Below are 21,314 nucleotides of genomic sequence, written 5' to 3'. Positions count from 1 at the left end.
ATGGGAGAGAAGAGGTTCGGGAGGCGGCGAAGTAAATGCAGCTGAGCACCCACAACTCAAGAAATGTTTCTTTTAGCCCTGGCCGGCGTGGCTCAGTTGGTTGGGTGTCATCCATGCACTGAAAGGTTGCTGGTTCGATTCCTGGTCAGGGCACACGCCCAGGGTAAAAGCTCAATCCCTGGTAGGGGGCGTGCAGGAGGCAGCCAACCAATATTTGTCTCTCACATCAATGTTTCTCTCTCCCTCTCCCTTCCTCTCTCTCTCTAAAAATCAATATACTAGTCTTTAAAAAAAAATAAGTTTTACTATCAAAAGGAGCAGAGGAGTGGGGTGATAGCTGCTTGGGAACAAAAGATCAGGGAGACATCTTTAGACAGGAAAGCCTGCAGCCTGCCTAGTGGTAGGAAGATGCAAAAGAGAGAGGGTAGTGGGCGAAGGGAGGAACACAGCCCCAGAGAAGACAGGAAGGGATGGTGTAGGAGGCGTCGCTGCCCTGGGGCGCGGAGGACCAGCCGGGCTCTGTGGCTCTGCCCAGAGGACTCTCCCCGCCGTAGACGGACAGGTCTCTCCACTGCGATGTCTCCCCGTTGACTCTACTTATGTTTGAATTTTCCTTTTTTAAATGTATTTACTCAAATCGTGAATATATTTGCATTTTAAAAAATGACTCAGGTACATAAAGTAAAAAGCTGGAACCCTCCCCCAATTTCACCCCTTTTCCCAGAAGAAAGCTCTGTCCTCAGCTTCATGTGACTTCACCCAGAGCCTTCCCGCATGATTACATGCAGATATTTTCACGTAACGAAATAAATGCTTGGCTGGAGTTCTGCCACAAGTGACATCATACTGTGCAGAAACACTCCATAAACCACTGCTTCGCCCCAGCAACTCCTCCCGGAGCGCTTTGCATTCCTGTGCGGTTCTGTGTGGCCTCTCACGGTACAGGTTGCTGCATTCTCCTGTTGACGGACAGCCCCCTTAATTCCAGTCCTCACTCTTCTCATTACGCCGCCAAGAGCAGGCTGTAGCGCTCTCTGTGAATGCTGTGGGGCTTTCTTGCGAGGGATATCATTTTGCCATCTAAACTGGTCAAAGTAAATACAAGACCTCCACATTTCCCTGGCAGAAGTCTTGTAACCTCCTGAACCTGAGATTTTGGGGCCATCTCCAACCCCAGTGCCCAAATCCAGGTCACAGAGAACACGCAGCCGTACTCTTCAAATACTGTCTGTGAGACACGAGTCCCACGAGATGGTAAAGGGCATTAAACACATTTTAAAGGAGATTCCTCGGTCAAATATTTTTTCTAACTGCTGTTTAAATAAAGGAAAACAAGTTCATTCCCTGTGGGGCTTAGCAGAGCCTTTATAAGCCGAAACCCTTTGTGGATCTCCAAGATATTATGTGAAATATTTCCTAAACTTATTTGACCACAGAACGAGATATAATCTGTTTTAGGATAAAGGTACCCCTCAAGAAACTCGTGTTTCAGAGCCTCCTTTGAGAAATGCTGTTTAGATGATCAACACCGTCTTCTGTGCGAAGTGGGCTTTGCAGATTTAGATGCAGCCACAGCCGTCAGGTCTCTGCTTTGTCACAGGTGAATGTTTACCCTGAGACAGGGACCTAGAACCAGAGCTGAGGCTGAGAAAAGCCAGGGTGGAAAGAGCTACAACTGCTCCGAGCTCAGAGCCGGAATCTTAGCGGGAGGTTCCCAGGTTGGGAGGCTGTCTGGGCGGCTCATGAATTATTGAACACGATGCCAAGGAAGTCTATTCCTTTGTACTACTTTGCTGCTCCAAATTCAAAATCCGTCACGCAGTCTTGATCATCTTTTCATGTCTGAACTCCCAGAACTTCCTCTGCAGCCGTCCTCCCCTGCACACACCCTTGCATCATTAGCCTTTGCCAAACTCCCTGAATACACAGCAAACCGTCTTCTGCCTGCTTCTCTCTCCCTGAGGCTGAAACCACAGTTGTTCTGTGCTGCAGCGACCTAGCGGTTCCACGGGGCCCTGGGATGTGGCCCTGGGACTGGAAGGAACTTTTAAAGGTCTGTAACCCATCCCCAGGCTGGCCTGACCTCCACCCACACCAGAAAGGAAACTCTCTACCCTTTTCTTAACACTTCCTCGTAGAGGTCCCCGGAGAAAGCCTGTCTGGTCTCGGTGTTACCCAGTTTTACCCTAACCACTCCCCTGCCCTAACCCTTCACAGCAAATATCACCATTTTTCTCTCTCTGGCCCTGCTGCTAGCCTTCTGAGCCCCTGTCAGTTCTGTGACGGATTCCCTGAGATTCAACTTCATAGCACCTCAGAATTTATACCCAAACTAGCCGTGCCCCGGCCTCAGAAAAGTCACCAGCACCTGGTACATCACTGTCGCTTGAACAGCATCCCACTTGGTTTGTCCCAAACCTCCGCGCTGCTACGCCTTCTGGGAAGCTACTGAGTTGCCTCTCCAAGTAGGCTCTGCTGTGAGTCAGCGCAGGAGGAGATCATGTTTTCCCTTCCAAGTCAACCACTTCATTTGTCTGCTTTATTCTCGAGGCTCATCCTTGATTTTATTCTTTCTTTATTTTGTCTTTCTTTCCGTCATAGTGACATGGAAGGGGAGTGGGATTAGATGTCTCTCAGAGAAAGGGGTTTTTTGTGTTACCTGAGCCCACGTTGGGAAAAGCAACTAAGAAACTAGTAGACACGGTGTCTGAGACTTACCTATTTTGAGTATTTAGTCGGATATACTAGTACTTGCAGTTCCACTCCCTGTGCTGACGTCACCAGCACCTTAGTCATCGGGGGAGGTGTGAGGACGAGAACTTTCTATACTCCTCATCTGCCCCCCTCAGATTACAGACTGAAGCCATCGCCTCGCCTACTAGCCCATGGGACTGGGCTTTGAAGCACAACAGAGGAAAAAGAGAGAAACAAAAAAAAAAATCAGACTGGGACCCTGAGTTCAACTAAGGATAGGGGAGCAAGCGGAGGGGGATTCAAAACCAGAAAGGTGGTCACAGTAGGCCTTCCTGCGCACACTGTTTATCCTGTTAATTCAAGGTCAGCTGACCCTGTCTACAGGTAATGTTCTAGTAAGCAATCTTCTCAATTTGTAGGCATCTCAAAATATTGTGTTATAAGCTTCTCAAAATATTGTATCGATCCCTCTATCTTCTCCTGAGCACTCCCTGACAAATTCAATTCCTAGAATTTACAGGAGAGATTATGTATTTGAGGTGGAGATAAAAGAAAACAATGTCTTTGATTATATGAAATACTTTCTAGTGCCTCATACAAAACCTTAATCCCAACATTTTAGATGCTGTTTCTGATCAGAATGTTCATTCACCTATGGTAAAGATTTCTATGTTCTTGTAATAAGAAGATACGGTGCAACGAACCGAATCCATAATTCAGTATCCACACGATTTACTCTCCATGAGCAGGGCATGAGCAAAACAGTATTTCAGTCCATAAATTTTGTTTTTAGAATTATCAAAAATATAGGTATGGTAACAATTATTTTCCCAAAGGAAAATAGCCCCTCTTTATTGACCGTGAAATTATTTTAGTATTGAATTCGGATCTGATGTCCCTTTCCCATCTTTTTTTTTCATACTAGAATAAAATAAGCAAGGCAGAGGTCATAAACCATGCAGTTTGTAGAGTTCGGGCTTCTGGGTAATGACGCAGACTTCTCTCCCCTGGGAAGCCCATCTAAAATGGCGGCAAATGAGTTTGTCCACAAGGACAAAGAGCCACAACCTGTTGGGAGCCAGAAAGCAGAAGGCCAGTGGTCCCTGACTGCACCCACTCAGGCACGGGCATCCTAAGCTGGCAGGAGGGAACGGGGAGAAGCAACCCGCTTACGTGGCAGGACCTCCAGAAGACTTGGGAATCAGCTACCTATGGTACGCCAGAAGTGGGGGTGCTGCTACACACGGAAGTATTGGTTGAAAGGTTGCAGCTAGAACCTCAGATCTCTTCCCAACTCCACCCAGGATAGGGGGTGGGGGTGGGGGGCGGAGAAGCCCTCACTGGATCTGGGATAAGCCTAGAGGTTTCTTCTCTGGAGAGGCTGAGATGAAGGGCTTCTGGACTGGGAGACACTGGACATGAGTCGGGAGAGGGACACCCTAGTAAATCACATGCGTGCTGACCGCTGAGGCCCACACACCTCCCAAACCAGAGTGTGGGCAACCTGGCTGGAGACAGGAAGATCCTTTCCTGAGGAATCTGCACACCCCAAGAGGAAAGCCCCCAAAAGACACGGACAGCAGGGGCTCCCCAAGAAAGGCCCGGCCAGCCGCTGGTGAGGACCAGAGTAGCAAGCCCCCCCACCCAGGGGCTCTCTTTCCAACCAGCTTTTCATTTCCATCCAGTTTCCACTTTTAACTCTAAGCCAACAAACAACCCAAGACCATAGATATCTGAGGGAAGCCTTGAATGTGAAGGACAGTACAAAAGCAAAGAGAAAAATCAACCTTAAGGAAACAGACTATAACTTTGTATACTAGGGATTTAAAAAACAACACCACCACTAGTTAATATACTACTTATAAAAGTAACTAAAAATTAATATCTTCAAAAAGATGAGCTATTTCAACAATGTAACAAGAACATTATGCTAAAGTTAAAGAAACATTCAAAAAACAAAAAAGATCCCTTGGAAATGACACTAGTGACATAAGATGACTTTCCTAGAATGAGAACATTGAGACTATCACCCAGAAAATAGAGTAAAAGACAAAGATATGGGAGATAGGGCAGAAAAGAAAAGTAGGAAAATTAGAGACCAGTCTAGGTGACTCTATATCCTAATAAGAGGGATTCTAAGGGGGGGGAAAAGGAAGAAGACAACAGCAATGAAGTAATCGAAGAACACCTCTCAGAACTGCGTGACGTGAATTTCCAGGTTAAAAGTGTCTCACACTGTGAATGAAGATAGAGCCATCCCAGCCTGTCACCGTGGCTTTTTAGAACACTGGGAATGAGATGTTGCCGCAGATTCTCAAAGGATCAAGGAGCAGAACAGCTCAGACAACAGCACCAGGAGACCAGGCGCCAATGGATCCCTTCAAACATCTGAGGGAAAGTGCTTCTTCCCTAGAATTCTGTAACCCTCCGCCTGGTTGTCTGTCTATACTAATAAAAGGGTAATATGCTAATTAGACCGGACATCTTCTGGATGTCCTTCTGAATAAAGCCATGGTAGCAGGGGCTGAGGCAGAGGTGGTTAGGAGCAATCAGGCCAGCAGGGGGGAGCATTTAGGGGGCAATCAGGCTGGCAGGGGAGGGCAGTTAGGGGAGATCAGGCTGGAAGGCAGAGGTGGTTAGGGGCAATCAGGCAGGCAGGCAGGCAGGCAAGCAGTTAGGAGCCAGCAGTCCCAGGTTACAAGAGGGATGTCCAACTGCTGGCAGTCGGACATCCCCGAGGGGTCCCGGATTGGAGAGGGTGCAGGCCAGCCTGAGGGACCCCCTTCCCATGCACAAATTTTGTGCACTGAGCCTCTAGTCCAGCCGTGGGCAAACTACGGCCCGCGGGCCGGATCCAGCCCGTTTGAAATGAATAAAACTATTGAAATAAAAGACCGTACCCTTTTATGTAATGATGTTTACTTTGAATTTATATTAGTTCACACAAACACTCCATCCATGCTTTTGTTCCGGCCCTCCGGTCCAGTTTAAGAACCCATTGTGGCCCTAGAGTCAAAAAGTTTGCCCACCCCTGCTCTAGTCATTATATAACAAGGCGCTACCAACATTAGTGGCTTATAACAACAATTATTTTTATTACATCTCCCCGTGTGGGTGTCAGGGTTGACCAAGTACTTCTGAGTTTAATTACTATTCATTAGTTTATACCTGGTCTGTTTCAAGAAGGAGTTTAGGAAGCCGATAACACTATAGTTATTATAACATTAAATTGCATTTAAATTAAAGCGTAGCAAAAGAACATAGAAAAATCAAAGATGGGACAAAGAGGAACCAATAAAATGATTTAAAATAGGTGTAATTATAGCCTGATGCTGGTCACACATTTGTCTCTAAACTCTGTGTCCATTGGTTTTAGATTCAGCTACAGGTAACAGAGAGACTCAACATAGGGTGGTTTAAATAAGATAATATATGAGTTTATTTCTCTCAAACATGGAAGTTCGGGGATGTGCAATCCAGGTCAGGTATGGGAGCTCAAGTTCACTGCTCCTTGGGGTCCAGGGTCCTTCCAGCTCACCCCCTACCTTCCCAGGGTAGAATTTACCCCTACAGCCTAAAATGGCAGCATTCCTATTCTGGGCAGCAGAATGACTAAACAGGACAAAGAAAGAGCAAAGAAACCTGCCAATTGTGTCCTAAGAAATACTAGTATCCCCAGAAACTGCTGCTAAACATTTCCACTTTCACCTCATTGCCCAGAACTTAGTAGTGAAGTGACCACACCACCTGCAAGGGCAGCTGGGAAAGCAGCCATCGTTCTGGGCAGACCTGTGTCCTACTAACATGTCCACGAAAACGGGCAAAGGGGAGACACGGATCTGAAAGACAGGAGTGTCTGCCACAGCTTCATAGCAACTGAGAGAAGAAAGGAACATGGCCACGTTTAAAATGCAGAGATGGTAAAGACAGCCAATTGTTCGAGAGACTTAGAGCAGCTTTGGGTAAAAAGGTTACAAAGGTCTCTATAAGAGAAAAGTTCGATCTTTCCACATCCGTGCAATTGTTTATAGGACTCTTTCCTGTGACAACCTAGGCAGTGACAGTTTGGAGAAAAACCCAGCGATAGAGATGTGATTGTCTGAGTTCATTCTCACCCCATTTTAAAAACTCATAATAAAAACATGTGTGTTTGTACTTGATCATGTGAATGTCCCAACATTAAGCAGACGTGTATGTATTTGTTTCAGCATTAAAGAAAACTCTATCTACCTTCACCTACGGAAAAGGAACCGCTGCAATCACCGGGACTACCAGAATATTTCAAAAAACGGTAGGTGGCCACACTCGGCCTTCACCTGTGTGCCCTGGCTGACGGACTTTATTTCACCAGCACCAAACGCTGAGAATTAGTGACAAGGCCACGGGATGAAACAAACATCTCCCTTTCTGACAGAGGGGCCCGGGGCTTAAAGCCTTTTCCCCGCAGTGAAAGGAGCAAGGTGCAGTTAAGATATAGACCAGGGGTCCTCAAACTTTTTAAACAGGGGGCCAGTTCACTGTCCCTCAGACCGTTGGAGGGCCGGACTATAGTTTAAAAAAAAACTATGAACAAATTCCTATGCACACTGCACGTATCTTATTTTGAAGTAAAAAAACAAAATGGGAACAACTACAATATTTGTATTTGCATGTGGCCCGCGGGCTGTCGTTTGAGGACCTCTGATATAGACGAAGGGGCAGACAGATACCAAACAAAACAAGATGCAGTCAAGACAGACAGTCACCCAACAGCAACGCTCCAGGGAGGCCCGGGGGCAGGGCGTCCGAGGCTCAGGAGGCAAGACCTCACTGAGCATCAGCAGGAGAACTAAACACAGTCAAGGTCATTGCAAAGACTCTGCCCTCCCCTCTGGTGCAAAGGCTCCCACATTTTAACTGGGTGGGAGTTTGACGAAAAACAGCTTAGTGTTTATGGTTGAAACCCCCAAAGCCATTACTCAAAGGAACGTGTCCTCAGAACGATGGGGGGACTCGCAGCCTCCGCCAGCTCCCCCTGTGTCCCAGCACATCCTTCCCCCTGTGTGGTCCTCGCCTCCCGCCTCAGCCCCAGGCCAGTCCACTGCCCCAAGCCTCGGTGAAACTCCTCGCTGATAAGCCATGGCCTGGCCAGAGCCTAGGGAGTTGCCAAGGAATGTCTGGTGACACCAGGATGCAGAGATGGCAGACCCAGTGCCCAGGGAAGATGTTGCTCATCACCCATGGCTCTCTGGTGGGCTCCACCCAGATTCCGCCTCCCAGCTCTCACAGCACGCAGCTCTGACCATCGTCATCCGCACAGCAGACTTGGCACATGAAGGGGAACCTTCTTGCCATGCCTGTGCCGTCTCTAAGTAACAGCAGTGGTAAGGAATGTTCCAAGCAGTACGACGTCTAATGGAATACGTGACCTACAAATAATTTCTTACATCTTCTACATGGAATAAATGTTCCATTCCAAGAACCACGTCGTAGCATCACCACTAATAAAATGCTAGCTGACCGTTATTGCTCTCTTGCCACGTGCTGAGAACACTCTCTGTATAATATTTCAGCTAATCCTTTCAACAAGCGCTAAGGCAAGGATTGTTCGATTTCTTCAGGATGAGGACAACCGCTGATTGGAATAGCTCCGGGGAGTGGCGAGGGCGGGAGAACTACAGTGCACACATGGCCTGCAGCACTCAGCCCAGTAGTCAGTGTGATAAGATATGTTTCTCAGAATTGAGGGCGTAAAATGATCTCCACACTGTGATCATCGAGGACCCAGAGGCCCGGGGGGACCAAGAACCCTGTCCCAGAACAGAGAGAGCAAGGGGCGAGAGCTGGGGTTTGTCGCCCGGCTGTCTCCCTGCGCTCAGATCCCCGCGGCGGTCTCTGATTGGAGAGTCCGGCTACAGCGATGGGCCTCGCCTCTCCGGGTGTGTTCACAGCCCACAGCCAGTCTGTGGAACAGGAAGCACCGCCGGGGATGTGAGTCACAGGCACAGGACTGTCGGCCTCGTGCTGCGTTTTCTCTTTTGCTTTTTAAACCGTCCCCATGCCGCCCAAGGCCCCTGCCCATGGAGACCGGAAAAAACAACGAGCACATGCCCGCGTGCGGTGTCACGCAGCCCTGCAAAAGGATGCCTGCACGTTCACGTGTTTTTGTTTAGAAAGGCACGACGCTGCCGAAAGAAAAACCAGGATGGAAAATTGGATCGAATATTTATTTTCTACTGCATTTTTTTAAATGAAAGAGAGAAACAGCTGGACACAGATGGGTAGAAAATACACCTAAATTGTTGTGTTTCATAAATTATGGGTGATAGCTTTTTTTTTATTTTTCTATTTCCCAAATATTTTATTTTTCTATACCAAATAACAAAACAACAACAAAAACACACAAAAAATAGAAAGAAACTGAGTCTAGGAAGAGTAAAGGGCCTGCTAAGCCCATAGCTGAGGGAGTCGAGGTAAGGACAAAAAAGCGCAGTAGGTTCTACCCAGACGCAGGCTCCGTGCGCCCGGGACACAGCCTCGCTCTCCCCCAGACCCCCCCCCACCCCCCACCCCCCACCCCCTCACCCTGAGCACAGCGCTCCTTTGTGAACCCCACACGGCGGGGGGAGGCTGCAGAGCACTCGGCACCCTGCCGCAGGCCTTCCCCTTCCGTGGTCGGCCACCTCACAGCCTCCTTGAAGGTGCAGATGGTGGAGCGGAAGGGGGAAGGAGTGGGCAGAGAGCCTAACCGGGAGAACACACGCGTGTTCACACGTGATCCCAACCCGTGGCTCCCGTCAGGCTCCCGTCTGGTGAACAGATCCCCGGAGGTCAGGAGAGATTGTGTCCTTTCTTCGTGTTTGCAGTCCTCCGAGGTGCGGAGAGGAGACTGTCTAGGGCAGGGGTGGGCAAACCTTTTGACTCGAGGGCCACAACGGGTTCTTAAACTGGACCGGAGGCCGGAACAAAAGCATGGATGGAGTGTTTGTGTGAACTAATATAAATTCAAAGTACACATCATTACATAAAAGGGTACGGTCTTTTTTTTTTTTTTTAGTTTTATTCATTTCAAACGGGCCGGATCCAGCCCGCGGGCCGTAGTTTGCCCACGGCTGGTCAAGTGCCACTTCCTTGCGGGCTACTCGACTATTGCTGGACGGATGTAATTCTAAGAGGCCTTTTTTTTTTTTTCCAGTTCCTCCGAGTTACTCATTATTTAATGCTCGGGTTTCTTCTCCAGCCCCTCGGCCTGGTTTCGGGGCTCCTCCTCACTACGGACTTTCTTTCTTTCATCCCCGCGCCCAGCGGCATCCATCCCTCCCCCAGGCTTCCGTGGCCATAGGGAGAGTCGGCTCTCTGCACCTGCATCTTCATGGCTACACTGAGTTGTCATTGCCAGCGAGAAGAGGCGAGAGGGCAGGAAGAGTTGAGCGGAATATGAAAGTGTTTCTGGAAAACCACGCAGTCAGAAGTGAAGAGACAGCTCTTATTCTAGTCTTGATGTTTAGGCACGAGATCCCAACAATGTCTGTAGCTATCTCTACCAGGAACCGCTGCCGGTGGTTAGAGAGCATTTAAAAATGTCAGATGTCGAAGTCGCCTTTCATCTGGGCGCCAGTTCTCTGGCCGGGGCTCGGGCACAGCAAGGCCCCTGCTCACTCCTTACAACCAGCAAAGCCGGGGGTTCTTACAACTTCCAGGGCACCAAAGGCCGGTGGGTGGGTGGGAGGCGGCCCTGACACTAACCAGGCAGGCGGGGGCCTCTGGAGGTGAGGGACAAGCACCTCTGCCTGGAGAAGGGGCGGAAAACGCCACAGGGAGGCACCTGTGAGCAGAGAGCCCTGCAGGAGGAACACGGGAGTCCAGAAAGCCCAGGGAGATGGTGGCTCAGGGCATAGAGGCTCCCGGGGCAAAACCACCTTTGGGAAGAGAAGCCGGGCGTGGCCGAAGGATGCTTGCGAAGCTACGTCTCGTTTTAGGAGTAGGAGGCAGATGAGAGTGACACGGGGAAGCTATTACATTCTTTTAAAAGTGAGTGTTTGGGACAATCATTTATCTGCTTTGTCACAGAAATTCAGAACCACGCTTACGAATTTGAAAGAATTTGCAGTAGTGGAAGCATCATCAGAAAGTGTCACAACAAACAGTTATTAAGGGCCCACTATTTTGAGCTCATGGTCAATATATTAGTCTGAATGTGTCTGCTTATTGCAAGCAAACATTTTTAGAGAAAGGACGGAATTCAAGTTTCTCGTGGCTAATTCTTTAACTTGATTCCATCAATCGTGCTCTTCAAAATGCTTCAGAAATGCTGAAAAAATGAGCAAAATCTGCATTAATTTAAATCTAATCAGAGTTAAGTAACAGTATTGGATTTGAGGTCAATGCATGACACCACATTTTCTTTTCTTTTTTAAATATACATTTTATTGATTTTTTACAGAAAGGAAGGGAGAGGGATAGAGAGTTAGAAACATCAATGAGAGAGAAACATTTACCAGCTGCCTCCTGCACACCCCCCACTGGGGATGTACCCGCAACCAAGGTACATGCCCTTGACCGGAATCAAACCTGGGACCTTTCAGTCCGCAGGCCAACACTCTATCCACTGAGCCAGACCAGTTAGGGCACACACACATTTTCATTTTTAAAAATATATGTTTTTATTGAGAGGACAGGAGAGGGAGGACAGGAGAGGGAGAGAGCGATAGAAACATCAATGATGAGAGAGAATCATTGATTGGCTGCCTCCTGCATACCCGCTACTGGGGATCAAGCCCGCAACCCAGGCATGTGCCCTTGACCTGAATTGAACCAGGGACCCTTCAGTCCGACGCTCTATCCACTGAGACAAACCAGCTAGGACACACTATTCCTCATTTAAAAGGGACAGGATGAAGCAGAATCCAGACTTTAGTGGCCAATAAGGTCCCTCTTCTTTCTCTAATTATGGACAGGTAATTCCCCATTGGACCACTGTGCCCCTGTTTCATAGTCAATCTATTCCATTGTAGAGACCAGAGAATGAGCCTATTGAGGATAGTGCCAGTTCTTCAAATGCTCGCCTCGCTTTCCCACCTCCACAGGCTGGGGCGCCCTCCTGCTTGCACCTCGGCCCAGCTGTTTCCGGACGTCTTCTCTGTAACAGTAGCAGCAGCCACAGCACAGTCAGCACTGGGGGGAAGACTGTAGAGAGGGGAGCAGACAGATATGTTGACAGGCTGGCAAAGGGATAGCAGCACCGCAGGAAAGGGGAATGGAGAGGAGAAAGGGAGGTGGGAATTACATAAACGAATGACATGATCTCAACAACTGAGTTGTGCAAGAGGAGATGGAAATCCTGAAAGATGCAACAACTTTGGAGCAAAGAAAATTCGGTGCTTGCATTATAAAGACCTACCAGAAATAAACACACCACAAAAAACATTGGGTAAAGACGAGTAGGCAAGTCCTCTCCCCTGAGTGGATGTTTGTGACTGCTGGTTTTTTTGTTGTAGTTGTTAATCCTCACCTGAGGATATCTTTCCATTGATTTTAGAGAGAGTGGAAGGGAGGGAGGGCAGGAAAACATTGATGTGTCATATTGATTGGTTGCCTCCTACACACACCCCAACCAGGGCCAGGGATTGAACCTGCAACCCAGGTACATGCCCTTGACCAAGAATCAAACCCATGACCCTTCGGTACATGGGCCGACATCCCAACCACTGAGCCACACCAGCCAGGGCTGTGACTGCTGTTTTTAAATCCATGGCGACAGGTGCCCTGGGCCGGCCATCCTGTCCTGAGTGGCAGAGGAACAGGTGGTGTGGACACGGGGAGAGGCTGGCCCCGAGGCACGCCATGGCAGGTTTTCATTTCCGTCCCCTCAAGCTCCGTGGGCGACCGCACCTCAAATCCCAGCCGTCCTCCCGATAATGAGGAAGATTATTGGCCTGACCTGGTCCTTTAATGTTTCCCACTCGTGCCTTGAGCTTTCATTAGTTTTCGTGTCTCATTAACACACAAATCAAAGAGTGAGAATGAAACACCTCTTGATGTGTAATCTTACTAAAAGTGGAAAGTTGAGATCATGGGACTGCAGGGCCAGCTGAGCAGATGAGTGAGCCATGGTGGATGCCATGCCAGCCCGCAGGGGCCGCCCTCTGTCTCTTCACTGGTGAGGACAACGGGGAGCAGCCTCACACCCAGAAACACTCCGAGTCTCCACGTTTAGGACCCGACGTGGCACCCTCTCTGAGCAGAGACAGGCTCGAGTCACACTGGGTTTCCCTCTTTCCAAGCACTGGGGTGAGATTTGCGTTAAACCTCACACCAGTTCTCAGTTGTGTGTCTACCCCAGAGACGCTGCTGTCTGGGGATAAAGGCCAGGTCCCACTGCTCCGTAAATTCCCTCCTTGGGTTCACTCTTTCTAGCCCCCCAGCCTAGAGAAGCAATGCCATGCAGGGAGCCAGCGCTCAGCATTGCGGGCGGAAGGGGCAGGGCTTGGATTGCGGTTCTCCAGATTCATAGCTGTGGGCTTTGGGCAAGTCGCTTAAGTGAGCTTCAGTGTTCTCATCTACAAAATGGGGCTCCTAGCGCGCCTACCTCACACAGGTGTGCTAAGGCCTAAATGAACTAATAAATACAGCGCTTAACAGCGTGTCTGAAATAATATGAGAACCCAATAACCATAACTTTCCTATAAGAGATACGTTATAGGGCGTCACAGAGATGAGGGGGGAGGGTGGTCACGCATGTCATTACTGGAGTTGACATATGTCAGCTCTACAATCTGAACCTTGCACAGCCCAGCCAGCAGGGGGAGCCTCAGGAGTGAGCAGAAATGCCAGCTGGCTCTTCACAGGGCTCTCTGGGAAGATGGGTAGTTCTCAGAGAATCCTTCCTACTGTTCCTCTCCTCCCGCAGCTCATTCCTGAATCTTTGGGTAGTTTCTCTCTCTGGTGGTAGATATATCCCCTTTCCTTAGACCCACTAGCAAGCTCACTCATTCACTCTAGGAAATGTCTGGAGAGGATTTGGGGTTCTGTCAATAGAAACATGAAAGCTATTAAGGGGAGTCCCAGGGGGAACTCATCAGTACGACAGTGTGGACGACCTCTGAACTCTTCCGTGATGCTTCTCCCGTGACCTCAGACAATCACACCCTCATCCTGACAGTGTTGAACTGAGCTCCCTAACTTTAACTATTTTCTTATTCAGGCGCATCTTCCCAAAACCTGGAGACATTCATAGAAAGGTACGTGGAAGAAGTTGTTTCTCATTTAGGAAAATGAACGAGAGCTCTGTTGTTACCCATCATCATGTGCCCTGGGCACCAGCTAGTCACTCTGCAAACCCTGGGAGATTATTACCCCTTCCCAGGCCAGTGAGCATTAGAAGTGTCCATTTCCATATGTCCTGAGAGACAGACCATAAGAATACATACAAGCTTAGATCTGGCCAAAAAGACAAAAAGGATTTCATATTCCTGTTTACGAAGGAGAACACAATTTTGTGCTCATTTGGGGCTTAATACTCAGAATCGGGGCCCTGGGTGCCCAGAATGGAAACTTTGGGCCACGATGTCTCAGGGATCTGGACATAAGTAACCCAGGTAACTCATCTGTGATCATTGGCCACAAAGGCTGTGAATGATGGTAAGAAGATAGTAGCGTGTCCCCTGCTGGAGTCTTCACTCCACTCCTCCACTCCACACATTGATGTGGTCTTTCCCTAATGGAAGATTAAAGATTATAGAGAAGAAAGGGGGAGATGGGGATGGTGACACTAAATGAAAGAAAAATAGCAAAGTTACCCAGAGGGTGGTCACATAGACTCTTCCACAGGCCCAGCCTGTGACCTCGGTTACAGAGCAGGGTTTCCGCGTGTTTGACATTCAGCTTCCAGTTTGTCTAGGAACCCACTGTTGGACCACCCAGCCATCGTCATATATGCCATGATTGGAAACGACGTCTGCAACGGGTGAGTTACTACCAAAGAAAGTTTTTGGTTTTTTTAATCTATTTTTATTGATTTCAGAGAGGGAGAGAGGGATAGAAACACCAGTGATGAGAGAGAATCATTGATCAGCTGCCTCCTGCACACCTCCCACTGGGGATCGAGCCTGCAACACGAGCATGTGCCCTGACTGGAAATCGAACCCTGACCTCCCAGTTCATAGGTTGACACTCAACCACTGAGCCAAACCAGCTAGGGCAGTGACAGTGATTCTTGAACAAATATTCAGGTTATTTGAATATCCTTAAAATCAAGATGTTGGGATTAGTTAGACTTGAGTTCAAGCCCTGGTTTGTAGGTTGACGCTCAACCACTGAGCCGCACCAGCCAAGTGCAAAGAAGGTTTTGAGAATGAATTCTTTGCCTCTGGGTTCCTCCTTCACTCCACGATAGCAGCCTGCTGTCGGATCAAATTTCTCTGTCTTCACAAGTCCTAGGCACACGTGGAATCAAGAGAACCAGCCTGGAAAGCGAGAGACCCTTTCTACAAACATCTCCCTTTCATCCTTTGCTCTGATTCACAACAAATGTGTGTGTCACGATCAGGCCTGAGTTGTGTCGCAAGAAATAGGCTCCTACTGGCCAACAATCTGAGATTGAGAACCATGACTTCCTCCAGAAAATAAGGCAGGATCACAGCCACCCCATAAGAACAGCTTCTTCACTCACATCCTCAGACGCCAACTCAGGTGGCAGAGACACCATAGGCAACATTGCGTAGACTACGCACAGTTCCAGCCAATCCTATTCCCGCCATGACTCACGGGAGAAAGCAGCTTTGCTCACCTGCTGATCTCAGCAGTGATTTCAGAATGTTGACTGCCTTCGTTCCCCCACAACATTTTGGAAGATTTCTCAAAATCTGTGTGTTCCCCTGAGGATATGCTGCGTATGTGAATGCCATCTGTCCTGTGGTTGTGGCCAGAAAGAAAAAGGTGACACAGATCTGGAACAACTCCCCAGTAGCCACCCACCCTCCGTTTTAGAAAACAGAAAAATAAAGCCCGGGTCACATGATTTGCCTAATTAATTAAGGCCAGTGCCAGACTCCCCTCTAGGTGGTGCTAGAAGCAGGGATTCCTGCCCACTGCCCCACCTTCGCTTTCCTGAACTTCACGGCTCAATGTCGTCCCAGTGTGCTTGCCCTCGCGGACACCTCCGTGAGAGCCTAGACCTCTCCCAGTGAGGACGGTGTGGACCTCATTCGTGGAGTGAACTCAGGGCAGGAGATGCCAGGCTGGGATCCAGAATGCTCCCGTGCCAGACCCGGCCTTGGCCCCCCCTAAGCTAGTTTACCACTCTCCCAGAACCCCACGTCTGTCAAATGCTGGGGACCCAGGTCTCAACCCTTGACAAACCACCTGGGACTCTCCACTAAATAGCAAAGAACCCCAAAATCTTCCATGATCCCAGAGCCATGCCACTTGCTACATCATCTCACCACACAGCGGCCCTAAGAGGCAAGTATGATCATCCCCATTTCACAGATGAGGAAACTGAGGTTCCGAAAGGTTATCCTCCATGGAGCGTTGAGCAGCCAAGCTGAGAGCCCACCCAGTGCTCTGACGAAGTTCCATGCCCTTTCCACCGGCCACACATGCCTTACTTGCTTTCTCTTACGCATTCGCTTCCAGAAGTATGTAGCGAGCACCTGCGATGTGCCGGGCGCTGGGTCCAGTGGCAAACGGGCCCCAGGCCAGGACCTCAGGCGGCTTGTAGAAGGAGAAGCGTGGAGCTTCAGCCTCCAGCCCCATCACAAAACAGAGCAAACGGGTGGCCAGACCAGCCCGCACCTCCCAGCCTCCGGACCATGCTCCCTGGAGGGCACGGAGAGGACGAGTGACACGGCGTGAAGGACACCTGCAGGAGAAGGCAGGGACTCCAAGCGCCCAGACCCCCGAAACGTCCCTTGTTCAGCCGAACCTGATCACTACAAATGATTTTCCTTTTCCAAAGAGCCAGGGGGCAGGCGGCCATGAGCTGGGACCCGTGCCAGCCCGCCCCCCCCCCCCCACCACCACCACCCCGGGATCTGGGCAGAGAAGCAGCCAGCACTGGGAGAAAGCGGGGCTGGCCGCTGGGAGGTCCCCACGGTGCCCGCTTTGCAGCGTCCTGTGGAGGGTTAGAAACATGAAGACAGATGGCAGTGACACCTCCCCATCTGCCTGGCCGTCAAGGTGGAGCAGATAACCAGAGAGCCAAGTGAGCTCATTAAAGCTCCTAAGTCCGGTGCTTCTTTCTCAACCTCTAAACCAGCGGTTCTCAACCTGTGGGTCGCGACCCCTTTGGGGGTCGAATGACCCTTTCACAGGGGTCGCCTAAGACCATCGGAAAACACATCTATCATTACATATTGTTTTTGTGATTAATCACTAGTCTTTAATTATGTTCAATTTGTAACAATGCAAATACATCATGCATATCAGATATTTACATTATGATTCATAACAGTAACAAAATTACAGTTATGAAGTAGCCATGAAAATAATTTTATGGTTGGGGGTCACCACCACATGAGGAACTGTATTAAAGGGTCGCGGCATTAGGAAGGTTGAGAACCACTGCTCTAAACTCACGAAGCCACTTCGTAAACACTTGCTACGTGCATGAAGGTCGCGATTGGAAGGTAGCTTTTCCTGTCCGGAACTCAAGAAACAACGTTCCACAGAGGAACCTACATTTCTCATGGTGGCGCTGCTCAAGGTGGCCTCGGCTAGCCCAGCTTCCCGGGCTTTTCCAATCACTGCTCAACCTACGAAAGCTACAGAATATGCTGGAAAGTCAACTGTGCAAAAAGACGAACAGTTTATATCTTCAAGCCAAAAAGTATTCTAGCGTCCTTATTTACACTTTGCCTTCCAAACCTAACTTGGAAAAAAGAAATGAATTTAAATATAACTTTCCATGATATATTTCTAGAATACATTCACACACTCCTTATTTCTGCTTTTTTCCTAAACCAAATCAAAGTCAACGAGCTTAAATTCAAAAAATGTCTGAAGGCACAATTTTGTTACTTTCAGTTTACTTTGTCCTTCTTTGTCTTAAAGTCTGACCTTAGGTCAATGCTCTGATAAGTACGTTCCAAAACTTCCTTTTTCTATTTTCACTAACGCTTATGAAGCAAGAAGAAAAAATACAAATTAAAATTTCCAATAATCTCTATAGAGCACAAGCACTGCTGTGAAGAGGAAGGCAGATATGCGACATGGAATGCCCTTCGGCGGGCAGCGTGGCAGGGGGGTCGCCGGAAAGAGCAGCCTATCAGGAAAGTCATGAGAGTTCAACTGGAAAGAGATATTGTGGACACATAGTGTGACTTGATTGCTCAGCCACATTCCGTTTCCCTACCTGCAATGCAGGTGGGAAGTTTTAGAGACCAAGTTGCAGACCTTGAAGTGTCAAGCAAATCATAATCAGTCCCGGACTCCTTTGATTCCACGAACTGTGTGTATCAGTTAGGATAGGTGAGGCGATGCTGCAGGAACAAACAGCTCCTAAAACCTTAGGAATATAAAGCAACAAACATTCACACGCCATTCACACTACATGTCCGTCAAGGATCATCACGTGAATCTGTTCCAGGACTCAGATGGGTGAAGTCACTGCTTCTAGAACATTGCCAAGACCCATGGCAAAGGAATGGAGCTTTTAGAGGCTCTCATACCACCAACCATGACATACGTCTCTCCTCACAACTCAGATACCAAACCAGCGACATGGCCAACCCGACTGCGCGGGAATCGGGAAGCCAGAAACGTTTTTGCAAATAGCACCCATAACCGCCTCATGGTGTGGCCTTCAAGGGGCGGGTATTTGGAATGTGTATGCATCTGTGCTGGTAAGCTGGTAAGATCTTTTCTGTTCCTTTTAACCAACAGGAAGAGTGACCCAGTCCCAGAAATGACCACTCCTGAGCAATTCTATTCTAAGGTCATGGAGACCCTGAAGTACCTCAATGCCCGCCTGCCCAACGGCAGCCACGTGATTCTGTACGGCTTGCCGGACGGGACCTTCCTCTGGGATCATTTGCACAGCAGACACCATCCTCTCGGTATTGTTCTGAAGACCCTTTTACGCTTTAACGATGTCAGTGTACATACAGTTCCAGTGCAGAGAGTTCACAGCACGTAGGAACACACCTAACATGCCACTGCAGTGCATGCATCAGCACGGATGCAGGCAAGTGCCCCAGCTGCAGGGTCTAGAGGTCAGGATCCAACCGTGGGCAGAACCAGGTCCAAAGCCGGGAGGGGCAGAAGTAGTGGACGAAGAATTAGGACAAATCGAAAGGTAAGCGTTTCAGTCAGGAAACTCCTTTCACTGAAGGTGAGATCTAAAAACGAGCTGATGAAGCCCAAACAAGAGACAGAAAGCCTGAGTCGGAGGGAGGATTTCTCCGAATCTGGGTGGGGAGTGCCCCCTGGTGGCCAGATGGCATTCCGTCGCCCGCAGCCCTGGGAGGGCTGGTTCTGGCTTCCACACGCTCACCGTCTGCGGAGAAGAGATAATGTTCCTCCTCTCTGACAAGAAAATTGAATCTACCGTTCAGCCTAACTGATGTGAGGCGCAAGTGAGAAATAAGGCTGTTCCGTCACCTTCAATCTCTCTCTTCGCTCCCAGATAGGGCCTCTTATTTCTCTTTACTTTTTGGAGCGTGAGAGAGTGCTAATGAGTCAGACACCAGCCATTGCCCTTGAGAGTGTGTGTTTGGGGGGTGGGGGGAGGCGGGGGGGGGGGGGGGACCTGGGTTCTGTGTCTGAGCCACAGCTCGGAAGTGGGGGTGCCTCGGGGGCGGGGATGCTGTAAGGGGGGAGGGGAGACGTGGGAGAAGAAACAGCCCCCACGGATTCTGCCCCTGCAGCTGACCTTTACAGGTGACCTCCCGCACCGTCTGTCATCTTCACTCTTGGTGCCTCTCTCACTTGCACCAAATAATCAGTGTGGAGCATAGCTACGCTTCGGGGCTCAGATAACCTCCCTGGGCCGTGCAGGGATGTGGTGGCTGCCTCCCCCTTCCGTGGCCGCCCATGCACTTGGGGAGGCCTTCAGCCCCCCACGCAGGGTGGCGCATGGCAGCCTTCAGACACGCGCACCAGGGGTCACTGGTCAGACCTGGGGTTTCATGAACTTGCTCAGGAGGATTTGTCAGCTGCCCCCTAAGAGCTCCCGTGCCCCCTGGGGACTTGGCACTTCATTGCCAGGAGAAAGCCATGCGGGACCAAGTCCACTGTTGGTGATGCTCTGGTCCCTCCAGGGCCCTGGCGTCCCTCCACCTGCGTCCAGATGTGGCCAGGCCCCTCGGGCCCGCCCTGCTGTGCCAACAGCTCACGGAGGAAGCAAACTCCTTAGCCCCTCCCCACTCCAGCTCTGAATGTCTAGGGCATCCAGAAAGAAAGGAAGCATGGGTGTTCCTCAGAGCCATGCCAACTGGACGTCAGGGCTGGTCCCTGGGCTTGCCAGCCTTCTGCAGGGGGGGGCAGGGCCACCCTAAGTGTCCCATTGGTTGCCACATCCGGGCTTGCTCTTTTCCAGGCCAGCTGAATGGGGACGTGACCTACGGGCAGTTGTACGCCTTCCTGAGCTGCCTTCAGGTGAGCTTCCCTGCCTGTCCCGAGGCCCTGCCCTGACCATCTGTGCTCCCGGTAATCACAGTCCTCCCGCCCCCAGGTCAGCCCCTGCCACGGCTGGATGACGGCCAACGAGACCCTCCGGACGCTCACCTCGCAGGTAGGCCTGGCGCGGGCCCTCGGCGGCATGTTGGGTCATTCTTGCTCTGCGGTTGCTGCAGTGTTTGCACCGGGGATGGGGTTTGGGCAGCGTGCTGGCCCCCAAGCTGGAGAACAGAAACATCAAACTTCTGGGGGGCTTGACGGGGCCAGGGAATGTGGGGTGCCCTGCCTCTCCCCTTCCACCTCCTCTGGGCCTGTCACTCTTACCGTGTCTGACAGTCACTGTATATGTGTGACTGTCTCTCTCCTATGTGCATAAGCGTGTACACACACACACACACACACACACACACACACACACACCTTTGAGAGCCCGTTGTAGGCGTGTTTGTAGAGGCGGAGAGAAGTGAGCGAGGTGAGGCCCTGGTCTGAGTCCCCCCAAGTTCAGGGAGGACCGGCGCCCCAGAGCCTTCCTCTCCTCTCTGCAGGAGCCGGGAGCCCCCGCAGCTCTTCCGCAGAAAATGAGCCTCCTCCTTGTAAGAGACTCATTGATCTCCTTGTACAAATATACTTCCATCTTTAAACACCTTGGAGAATGTTAAGAAAAGCACCAAGAACAGTAGCAAAGTTTACCCCAAGTCCCACCACCCAAAGCTAGTGTGTGCCTGTCTTTCCAGTATCACTTCCATAGGTGTCGGGGTTGTGCCCACACCAGTGATGGCGAACCTCTGACACGCGAACTCATGTTTTTGGTTGAGTTTTCTTTGTTAAATGGCATTTAAATACATAAAATAAATATCAAAAATATAAGTCTTTGTTTTACTATGGTTGCAAAGATCAAAAAATTTCTATATGTGACACAGCACCAGTGTTAAGTTAGGGTTTTTCAAAATGCTGACATGCCGAGCTCAAAAGGTTCACCATCACTGGCCTACACAGTCTCAGAATACACACGTGTTGTATGCCGT

At 49.7% G+C, this 21,314-nt stretch overlaps 1 protein-coding gene across 2 annotated transcripts in view; it reads left to right on the top strand.

The window, feature by feature from the left end:
- Nucleotides 1–21,314, top strand: part of AOAH (acyloxyacyl hydrolase) — a 102,209-nt gene that overhangs the window by 66,250 nt on the left and 14,645 nt on the right. Inside the window, exons 13-18 of one of the 2 annotated variants that reach the window (XM_081102180.1) lie at nucleotides 6,903–6,985; nucleotides 13,877–13,913; nucleotides 14,564–14,638; nucleotides 18,556–18,728; nucleotides 20,210–20,268; nucleotides 20,345–20,404. In XM_081102180.1, the coding sequence (XP_080958306.1) occupies nucleotides 6,903–6,985; nucleotides 13,877–13,913; nucleotides 14,564–14,638; nucleotides 18,556–18,728; nucleotides 20,210–20,268; nucleotides 20,345–20,404 (487 nt within the window). The remainder of the gene's footprint in view (nucleotides 1–6,902; nucleotides 6,986–13,876; nucleotides 13,914–14,563; nucleotides 14,639–18,555; nucleotides 18,729–20,209; nucleotides 20,269–20,344; nucleotides 20,405–21,314) is intronic. The other variant, XM_081102181.1, reaches the window with a different exon arrangement.

The sequence above is a fragment of the Myotis nattereri genome (assembly GCF_964212035.1).
Source record: "Myotis nattereri genome assembly, chromosome: 11".
Lineage (NCBI taxonomy): Eukaryota > Metazoa > Chordata > Mammalia > Chiroptera > Vespertilionidae > Myotis > Myotis nattereri.
Note: the sequence above shows the minus strand (reverse complement) of the source record. Positions and strands in the feature narration are given on the sequence as shown.